At 29.0% G+C, this 11,055-nt stretch overlaps 1 protein-coding gene across 1 annotated transcript; it reads left to right on the top strand.

Moving 5' to 3' along the window:
- Positions 1-6,870: 6,870 nt before the first annotated feature.
- On the top strand, positions 6,871-10,721 carry LOC118069223 (neprilysin-1-like). Its single transcript, XM_035087191.1, has 17 exons — positions 6,871-6,920; positions 6,988-7,139; positions 7,232-7,393; positions 7,464-7,547; positions 7,627-7,826; positions 7,900-8,205; positions 8,286-8,427; positions 8,509-8,626; positions 8,707-8,797; positions 8,857-9,033; positions 9,111-9,211; positions 9,281-9,339; positions 9,410-9,461; positions 9,520-9,587; positions 9,654-9,805; positions 10,022-10,195; positions 10,278-10,721. The coding sequence occupies exons 1-17, from the start codon at positions 6,901-6,903 to the stop codon at positions 10,509-10,511; spliced, it is 2,292 nt and encodes a 763-aa protein (XP_034943082.1). The 5' UTR covers positions 6,871-6,900; the 3' UTR covers positions 10,512-10,721.
- The last annotated feature ends 334 nt before the right edge of the window (positions 10,722-11,055 follow it).

Genomic DNA, 11,055 nt, shown 5'->3' with positions numbered 1-11,055 from the left:
TTCATAATGTGAAATACAATAGAAAATTAATAGAAAGATGATTAATATCATACTGTTGGAGAGTATTGTCGGTTCTCATATTTACGCCTTAAAGTCAGAGGCTTTCAACCCCAATATAGCCTTTGTGTCGTAATAGCTGGAATATTCGAAGCGTGGGAAATGATGGCAAATCTGATGAAAGAAATACAAAGGGGTCGTATAGGTAGTATAAGAAACAGGGTTGAGAGTCTCTAGTTAAAGGGAGGAGTGAATGTAGAGTGAGAAAGCCGTCACGAAAATTAATGCTTCCAGCAAAGTACTTGGGCTTCAAGTAGCGTCCACGATTGCCTGAGATAATCGGTTCTTTGCACGCGACGCTGTTAAATACTCTATCTAAGAGAAAGTACTTGGCCCACTCTATTTTCTTTTAAAGTCAATTATTTAATACGTATTTTATGCACTAGATAACTTTAATAAACAATTAGAGTAAAGAGTCATGCAAATTGAAGCTTTGGACAAAGAAATTGATAGAATGGATATTTTTTTTAATACTTTGAAAAAGGGTATTACAATGTATATCAAGGTATTTCGATTAATATTAATTTTTTCTTGAGATTTTTTTTTACTTCATTAAAATGAACGATTATTATCAAATAAAACTCACGAATTAATTTAAATATTTATCGAAAAATAATTGACGATTGAATGAACTTTATACAAAATTTATTTTAATAACTTTAACTGGGTCTTTTTTTGATATGATACAAAGCAATCGAAATATCTTAAAGCATGACCTATACTAGTAGCTTACTTGGCACAGTTATAAGTGAAAATTGAGATCATTTATGTTAATAGCAATAGTTTTGTGTTCCAGAAATATTGAATGTGTCTACAATCGATCGACAGAAGATTCAAAGACCCTTAACGACTTCTTGAAAGTCACGTTAACGACTCTACAGTTTCACTTGCATAATTCAGTCTTGACATAAATGAAGGTACATTAAGGGCAAGTCTCCAGCTACGTTGTGTCTGGACGTCTAGGAGAATATAATCAGAATTAACAATTCAGAGTCGTGTTATAACGTCAGAAAGCGAGATAGGGTAGAACTAGACTAACCCTCATGGGTCCTAATACTAAAGAGGTTGTGAGGTTTCATCTCTAGCCTTTTCAAGTGGACATAGTTTGGTTACGAACAACTACTTTAGTTGCACAGACTATTTCTACTTAACTTAAATGTAGTCGTATGTAAAGCTGATTAGCTTTTACTTCGTGACTTCTCAAATAAAGTAGATATTATACGGTTATATAAATTTACTGCATATTCTTATCTGAGTCTCATGTTGCATGTATTAGAATTTAGTTATAATAATATTTGACTTGACTTTTAAAAATATCATTATTGTATTCATTATATTTATAGAACCAATTGAAAATAATACAGGCTTATGGTCATTTTCTTTATGTAAAATGTCTTGGATTTCAGTGCTATCAAGTAGATTACATCGATAGTATTATATTGACCACATTACTGTACTTAAAAGAATAAATCAACCTGGAGATGGTTGAAGTAGAAAGAGAAAGAAAATGAAATAATTAAGAGCTTTTATGAGATCTTGTGAACATTCATTAAACTTGTTCATTACATTGAATTCCATCGACCTAGACACTAATATCTTCTTTTTCGTTAACTCTGTCATTATTGCAGGAAATAATTAACTCTTGTTTATAGATAGTTGACCCTCGCCCTTTGTTCTCTCCATTCCATTATTATGCTTCAGAAATTTCACGATTAGTTTCATCTGTATCATAAATTTATACACAGTGTTCAATGTTGATGACTTTAATTGTTATAAAAATACAAGATATTTTTTTTTTTCTTAGATTAAACGAAAAACAAGTAATTAGTACAAAAAATTGATATCTCTTTTTCATTAGCTAATTTTCTAGATGAAAACATCGTTCACAAGAGGATTTGTAGTATCAGAAGCGTCTCGAGAAACCATCAGGATACTCGAGGGACTATCAAGAAGATTACAAAGTCGTTGAGGGTGAGAGCTTCTGTACCCTATTCTATAAAGGTAGAATGAGGAGGAGAAGAAAGTAGATATGCTAGAACCTTAAGATAGATCCCGAAGCAACTATAGATATATAAGACCACAGTATACCCTCTACGGAAATGGTTATTGTATTTGTTGGTGAGTCTTACAGATATAGAGAGGTCAATCTCGTCGAAATAAGAATGATGATGGATTTTGTTTATAAAAATAATCATAGATAGACTTTGGTGGGTTTATTATTTGATATAAAGAAAATTCTTTATATAAAAATTGGCAGACAGAAAAAGAAGACAAAAAGGGAGTTGATGGGTATGATGAGGAAATGTGAGTTGGTCAAAGTCTAGAATTCACTTTGATAATGAATTGCTTTGCAAACGAAGCGCCAGGAGAAGAACGAGACTAAAATTACTTGGTGTCTCTACCAAGCAGAATGACTAATTAAAGAGAGTTTAGGACTTTGCAAGTTGAATTTCCAAGAAAAAAAGTGTAAAATAGAAAAGAGGAATTAAATAACGTTTGATCATGACACTCGGCTTAATAAAATAATGTAAAATTCGTTTGTAAAGGCATGATAAATTTATTATAAATTCAAGAAGGGTTAAATAATGATAGCCAAGGGGTAAATTTTCTTCTCTGCTAAATGAAATGAACATCCAAGTTCATTAACTCAGTAATAGTTATTATCGTAGCATTCTTCAATTTTTAGAGCTTATGAAAGTAAAGTAAACCTTTGATTATTTAGATAAAACTTGGCATTCGGAGTCTTTTGTGTAATATAACCGGCAAACTTGCTACAGTGTTGTATTTACCCTTTACGAAGTAGAAAAATTATCGGAAACACGTAAAAGGATGCAAGATAGATCTTCGATATCCTCAAGACTGGGCTCAAATACGTAAGCCGATTGCATGTCGCAAAAGAAGGAATAAAAAAGAATGTAGACGGAAATAAATAAATAATCTTGAGCGTTCTCAGAACGTATAGAACTAAGAGTAAACCCCTCCTTGTAACTTTCCAATTCCAGGCTTGTATTCTTGGTGATTTTGCGCAAAAAGTTGACTTGTATCCTTTTCTATCCACTTCTTCTCTAGCTCTTTCTTTTGGCTTGGTAAAGAACAGATAGGGAGGCGATTCGCCGAAGGCGTAGATGCGTTTGCACGATTAGACTGTTAGGTTGAGAGACTCGACATTCTTCGAAATAAAGTTAATTAAGATCTCGGTAAAGTAAGAAGGGAAAAGGGTTGAACCCCATTCGATTGACTTATGTAATGCATATTTATGAAAAAATATTCACCTCCCTATTATACTTTTAATTTTGTTATTGATACACTTTTAACTTTAAATACTTATAAGCTTTGTTATTTAAACTTTTTAATATAATCATGAAATTCACCTGGACAGAATTCACTTTTTCTCCAAGACGGAAGTTGTAAAGAAATTAATTAAAGTTAAATGGAGTATTTTTTTTTTCTTTCATCTATTTACTACAGAAAAATTAATTTACCCATCTGCTATAAATTAACTATAAAATAATATTAAATGCTTCAATTTAATAATATCATTAATAATTGATTTAATTAATAAATACTTGATAAATAATTACTTTATTTCAATTATTCATTAAATACAAGTTTTAAAGTTCATTGAAAGATTAAATTGAACTGTTAAAAAATAAAAAAAAAAAAATTATTGATTACTCGTTGATATTTACTTTAAACATTTCTCAATTAAATGTAATCAACAATTCAAGTTGGTGTTCAAAGTGATAGAAATATTGTGCAATTAAAATGATAATCAGAAAGTAATAGAAATGAAAGATAAATTATAAAACTCATGGAGTAGAAAAATAATAAAAATTAGTAAACACGTAGTATTAATGTCAGAAATAATTTAAATATGCAATTAACAATTATATCTAATTTATTCAATTTTTGATTTTATTAATATATATGTAGAAAATAATAATAATACTTATTTATTTTTAACACAGCTTGAATATTGAATATATTAATAATTACAAAGTGGTAATATCTATTATGAATGAAAGAGAATTCAATGAATTATAGTATGAAAATGAAAGAAAAAAAGATAATAAACGGATGCAGACTTGCGTTAGGTTGGTGTCGCAGTGAGATTTTATCAGGGCACGTAGGGAGCGATAAATTTCTATATCGTGAAATTTAATAGCATGACAAGAAAAGACGACTTGGGTTGGGTTTATATATTACAATTACCCTTGACGGACGATATAAGCATTCGAATCCTGCTGGTAGAAGACATTTATATTGCTCGTTTTCACATAGCAAGTCGTGGCATACAATAGAGTAGTATTTCCGTTTTACTTTTCTTCCTCTTCTCTATTCTTTCTTTCCCTTGAGGAATACCGTTAACGCCCCCTGCGGGAAATATTTCTCGAGGGAGCTCTTTATATACTTGCTAAATATCTCTTCTGTTCTCACAAACTGTATTTATTATTCATGTAGTAGTATTTTCACCCTATCTACGCGAATATTCTGTTAATTTGTGTTCCAGTGAATTTATGCGATATTTACTGAGTACAAACTTAGGATAAGGGTAAGTTAATCAAGACTTGAAGTAGTTACCTGAAGGTATATTTTGAACCGGGCGTTACTACTTGCTGAGATGTTTATTGTGGATGCGTCACTAAATATTAAAATATTGACAATTCTGCTATGCAACAACTCCTAGTTACACCTTAGTCCCATTTAGGATACTGCACCAGTACCAGATTAAGATTTACTACGTGTATAATAAATGCCGTTAGACAAGAAGTAAATGATCTTTTAATATTCCCGAGTAATCCTGTGTAGAGATTAGTGGATTAAATGTGGTATTCTTAGTGTCAGACACTGAGTTACTTTATTTTATCAAAATACCCGTTGCTATATATATACAATAGCAGACTTAAGCACTTGGTATAGATGAGAAGGAAGAGAGACAAAAAAACAGCCAAGGATTATTCTCTTAATATACTTTGAGATGTAATTTCATCTAGGAAAACTAAAATATAAATCTTAAATCTAAAATGGTTGGACTTTTATTGTAAAAAATATAGTAAATCAGGTAAGGAATTGAAATATTTACCATGATTATCTTTGGAGTAGGCGATATCACAAGATGTGATCACGTCAAAAGAACAAAGTTATTTGATAATAACCTCATGAGGATATATTGGTCATATCTTGGTTGGCTTAGTGGTTAAATCGAAAAAGTTTCAGAACGTACGTGCAAGCAGAAATACTAAAAAAGGGAAAAAGGGTGAGAAAAAAGGTGAAAACAAAAATAGAAAAAAATCTGAAAACTTGAGAAAACAGCAAACAACTGGTATAAGTTCAAAAGTGGAAATATGTTTTGGTTTACTCTACTGAGGAGAATGAAACTGTGAAATCTTGATAAACTCGATTACGCCAACTCACTGGTGTCCGGAGCAACTAGGGTTAATACCAGTTTTCCCTACAACGACTGCTTTATTAAAGCTAAAGTGTCATTAAATTTAACACTCATTTACATTTACTATTTGACAGCTAAAATTATTTTATCTATTGGAATGATAGTTCAAGATGTGCACGTTTTTGAAATAAAATTCAGAGTCTACTGCATCATCAGCTGAATTACTTCCCCATGAATATTAAAATCAAATAAATGTCTTGGCAGTGCCAGGTTTCGTCAAGATAACGTTTGTTGGAAGAAATAAATACCACAGCAAGTATGAGTAACACGACAGCTTGAACATTAAAATAAAACATTTATTATTTAGTTAAAGTTTCAAGCTTCCTAATTTTTAATACATAATTAGGTAATTTTATTAACTTCCCATTAAGAAGTTATTGTAATTGGGTCAATATAAAAATCAAATTTATAATAGCAAACATCAATCTAATTATTTATCTTTATTACCATTTTTTAATAATTCAAAAACAAATAACAGCATAAACTTGTCAGCTTTATCTTTATTTTATTTAGGAATATTTTAATTATATATTGCTTTACACAAATCACCAATGAAAACTTTTCCATGATGGAATTTTTATTAAATTGAATTAATTTAAAAATTAATTTAGACAAAGAATTCATACATAGCACGAATAAAAGCGTCAATCCCTATCATAATTTCTATGAGTTCATACGTGGATCATTTAAATCTTACAACAAAATCCCTGGATGTACTGTGGAATAAAGTAAAATTCATATGTTTTAGGAAGCCGTATATTATCATCTCAAAAGTATTATGTTATATGAAAATTTTAATATTTAACGAACATTTATCATATCTGATGAAAAATATAAATTAAGAGTTATAACAAGCATAAAATTTTTAAAATCTCCCTTGATGAATAAAACTAAAAGAAATAAAATCAATCAGCTTTTATGCATATGTTGAATTTATTTTAATTATTATTAAATTAATAATATTAATGATTAACGAATGAAATTGTGGTCATTTCTGTATCAAATTAATTGATCATGTTATAATAAAGGACCGATTCAGTTTGATTAATTACAATTTTAATAATATAATTGTTTCTTTTTTAAAAATACATCAAAGTGCACAGTGTGTATAATGAATGAAATTATTCACAATCGTATTGATTGATTTGATAGAAATGGAAAGAAAGCTAATTGTTATTATCTCATCTATTTATTTATTTATTTCCTACATGATTATTTCTATTTATCTGTTCCGTGTAACACTATTGAAAAATTCCAATTGTAAAACTATCAACGGATGCATATAGAAGATATCATTATCATCAATAGCTGTTTGAAGTACATATTAATTAACCGAGGAAATGAATGAGTATAAATAAATCATTTTGAACAAAATTTTCAACTATTGCGGCAAGATGAAATATCAAATATCAATGTAAGGAATTAATTTTTGTTATTAAATAAGTAAAAAAACAATACCTAAAAGTCTTTATTTGTTTCAGAGTTTTGTTATTATTAGCAGATTCAGTATTCACTAAACATATTAAACCATGGAACGAAAATCATAAACCCAAGTGGATAACTGATAATGAAGTGGTGGACAATGATGATGAAGAGATCAATGTTTGTCAAACAGACGAGTGTAAAATTTTAGGTATGTTACAAACCATCATATCGATACATTAATTAGCAAATTTGTTGATTGATTAGCTTGATGAAAGCCACTGAATAAAAATCACATTTTAGGGAGAGAATTTTTGAAGGGTATGAATAAAAGTGTCAACCCATGTGATAATTTTTATGAATTTATGTGTGGAGAATATAAAAATAACTATAAAATACCTGGATACATGTCATTCTGGAATAGACCACTTATGTTTCAGCACACTGTATATCGTCGAATTAAAGGTGAATAAAAAGACATATACAATTAAGATAATTATCTACATAGATACTTATAATATTGATTATTGAACAGCAATATTGGAAGTGGAACCCGAAAAGAGTGATATTTTACCAGTGAGACTAGCAAAAAAATGGTATCAATCTTGTATGGATACAGGTAAAAAAGAATCTAGTTTCATTTATGAATAATTTAAGAAAGAATTCCAACAGGAAGAATGATAAAAATTTCTCTGTAGATACCCTTGAAAAAAGAGGTATTAAACCTCTAGAGTCAATATTAATGCAACTTGGAGGATGGCCGATGACAATAGACGTTGAGGAATGGGATGAAAATGGACATTCATGGCAGAGAATCGAACAACATTATTTCCATCTTACTGGTTCACATATATTTTTCGATATTAAACCAGTGATGGTAGATGATAAATTAATCATGGTAAGTATCATCAAGAAATTCCAAAAAAATGTAAAGCAATTATTTTTTTTTAATGATGATAATTTGATGATAGATTCGAGCCAGAAATCTACCTTTATTCGACAAACTTCCATCAGAATACAGAAAATACTCTTCAAATAAATATGATGAATACGTGAAACTCATCAAAAAAATTGTTCAAATATTTATTGAACATAATAAAGCTGATGTTTTTAAAAGTGCATTATCACTGGACGTGGAAAATTTAGTTGCCTTTGAGAAACAATTGGAAAAGATCTTTCGAGATGATCATAGTCCTGATGAGTGGCAATCTATTGAAGAATTTATTGTAGAATATGAAAATGCAGTCAATGCTACCATGGAAGAATCAACTATCAAAGTAAGTTTAATTTTATTTTTATCAATCATCACAAGTTAATTGTATCATTTTGATTATGTAAATAATTTCTGTTTTTACAGATAAATTTTAGGAAGCTAATTAAAAATGAATTCGATTTAATAAATTCAGAGGTGAATAATTTAGTATCTGTGATGACTCATAAAATAAAATATTTAATTAAACTCACTGATTTACTAAATAAAACACCCAAACGTACAATAGGTAAATTAAATAATTATCAACACATTTTCAAATACATTTTTAATTCATATTCAAAGCTAAGAATAATTTATTGTGCTGTAGTTAATTATTTACATTGGTACTTTGTGAGTGATATGCTGGCTTACACAACTAAAGAAGTGAGAGATGTTTTCTTTGAGTTCATGGAGAATGAGTTGGGTCTCACAGAAACACAACCACGGTAAACAGTCATAATTATATTCATAAATTAAAAGTATTGATTATATTTTAAATTTTTATTAAATATAACGTATGTTAAAGTTGGCTTGAATGTGCAAATGAAATGAAAATGTCAGGAGCAGCAGGTTATGCTTTTGTAAAAAAATATTTTTCACCAGATGCTGAACGTACTGTAAGTATTGTTTGATGTTATTACTCCGTCTATTTTGAATGATAAAAAAATTATTCAAGGCTCGACGAATGGTTGAAAATATTCGAGCAGAGATGAAGTCACAAATTTCAGCAGCCACTTGGTTGGATGAAGAAACAAAAGATTTGGTTATTGATAAATTGCAATCAATGGAGGTATTGCTAGGATTTCCAGAGTGGTACAAGAATAAAACTCGTGTGATCAATTACTACAAAGGGGTAATACATAACAAATAATGACTACAATAATTATTTTTATTTACAATCATTATGGAAGCTTGATATCAACTTTTTAGCTCATTATTGGATATGATTATTTCGACAATGTTTTGAGTTACAAAAAATACTCTGTTAAACAAAGCTGGCATAATGCAATGATTGATGGCAAAGACAGAGAGTATGTTTAATTACCATATAAATGAGAAAAATTTGATTAAATATTGACTGAATAAAATGATTTTTGTAGATACAGTTTCGACCCGCTTGTTACCAATGCACTCTACAGATTTTCCAGAAATAATATAGGTATGAAACAATGCATGACATCATCATCAATTTTATTCATAAAAAAATAATATTCTATTCGTTCTCACAGAACTTCCAGCAGCTGATTTTCAACCTCCTCTATTTACATCCGAACTCCCAAGGTAAATTGAAAATAAATACAAATAATAACATTCTCTTTTATGTAAATATTTTTTGCAGCGTTGTCAACTATGGATCAATAGGAAGCATAATTGGCCATGAAATTGGACATGGTTTTGATGTTAAAGGTAAATTACAATATTTTTTATAATTAGTTTTATTGATGATTAAAATTAATTTATAATTTACGACAGGAATTACATACGGAAAAGATGGAAAACGTGCCAAAATAACAAAAACAATACTGAAATTATATTACGAACACGCTTATTGTTTTATTGAACAATTTCAAAACTATTACGAAGCTGCTAAAGCTGATGCTGAAGAGACCATTCGGAAAGATTTTGTAAAATTTATATAACTTTATTATTATTATCATTATTCACTGCAAATTTCAAATTTGAAGGTGTTTTATTTAAATGCACTTGAACCTGCTTAAAAAGTGACTACAATACAAATTAAATAGATGACGTCATATTAAAACACATTAAGTGCATTCAAACAAAACATTACGATTTGCAGTAATTTTATAAAAAATTCTGAAGTATTATTTTATTTGAAGAGTAGAATAAAAGCTGCTATGACATACGCAGAGAATGTGGCTGATACAACAGGGCTTCATGCAGTAGTTAAAGCTTATCAGAATCTAAGAGCCAAGAATCCAGATATTATTTCTAAATTACCAGGTTTAGAGGAATATACTGATGATCAACTATTTTTTATTTCATTCGGAGCAGTGAGTTATTAATTGTTAATCAAAATAAACTAATATTAATACAATTGAATAAAATTCATGACTTATTGTATCTAATTTTTAGCTTTGGTGTCAAATTGAAACACCCCAGATGAAAGAACTTTCAGAAAAAAATGATTCTCACAGCCCAATGCAATTACGATCAATTGGTGCACTAGCAAATAGTGAAGATTTTGCGAGAGCTTTTAATTGCCCTCGAGGTAGTCCTATGAATCCGGAAAATAAATGTAACATTTGGAATCCTGAAAATTCTACCAATTTGAACGAAAAGATTCATCATCAATGGCTAGGATATTGATAGAGTTAAAAAATATACAAGCAACACTCGTGTCAAAAAAGTAATTCAACTATGGTTCGAATATCAAGAGCTTACAAACTCAAAATTGATGAAGTTACGTTTATTATATCACACAACACTTGATGTAATATTACTTCTCTACAAAAATAAAAAATATCGAAAATTCTGTTTTATTATATTTATGGTCAGAATAAAATTTATTCAATTCAATGAAGTTTTATGAGTTTTTTTTTAACTACCTTTTAGGCTTCCCAGTTTCCTTAAACCCTGCTATTACGTATTTATATATATTAACTGTAATATTGATCTTTTCATTAATTATTTAGAATTGATAAATTTAATGTATTGAACAATTAAAATTAATAGAAAGATGAAATAGAATAATTAATAATTAAATAGCTTGAGGAGATTATAAGATGTGTTAAATAAGACATTGCTAGTCATGAATCTGGAATGAATTCAATTCTATAAATAACACAAATCAGAGTTTATCAATTTTCTCATCATACTCTATGGAAGAATTGATTTTTTGCTTATCAAAATT

This window comes from Chelonus insularis, unplaced genomic scaffold (assembly GCF_013357705.1).
Source record: "Chelonus insularis isolate UGA/USDA-ARS -01 unplaced genomic scaffold, ASM1335770v1 contig_406_pilon, whole genome shotgun sequence".
NCBI classification, from domain to species: Eukaryota; Metazoa; Arthropoda; class Insecta; order Hymenoptera; family Braconidae; genus Chelonus; species Chelonus insularis.
Note: the sequence above shows the minus strand (reverse complement) of the source record. Positions and strands in the feature narration are given on the sequence as shown.

Excerpts from the sequence above, each read along its gene's own strand:
- LOC118069223 (XM_035087191.1), top strand. The coding sequence starts at position 6,901 with ATGAAATATCAAATATCAAT. Across the intron at positions 9,034-9,110 it reads TGATCAATTACTACAAAGGG|CTCATTATTGGATATGATTA; the intron begins GTAATACATAAC and ends TCAACTTTTTAG. Across the intron at positions 10,196-10,277 it reads TTTTTATTTCATTCGGAGCA|CTTTGGTGTCAAATTGAAAC; the intron begins GTGAGTTATTAA and ends TCTAATTTTTAG.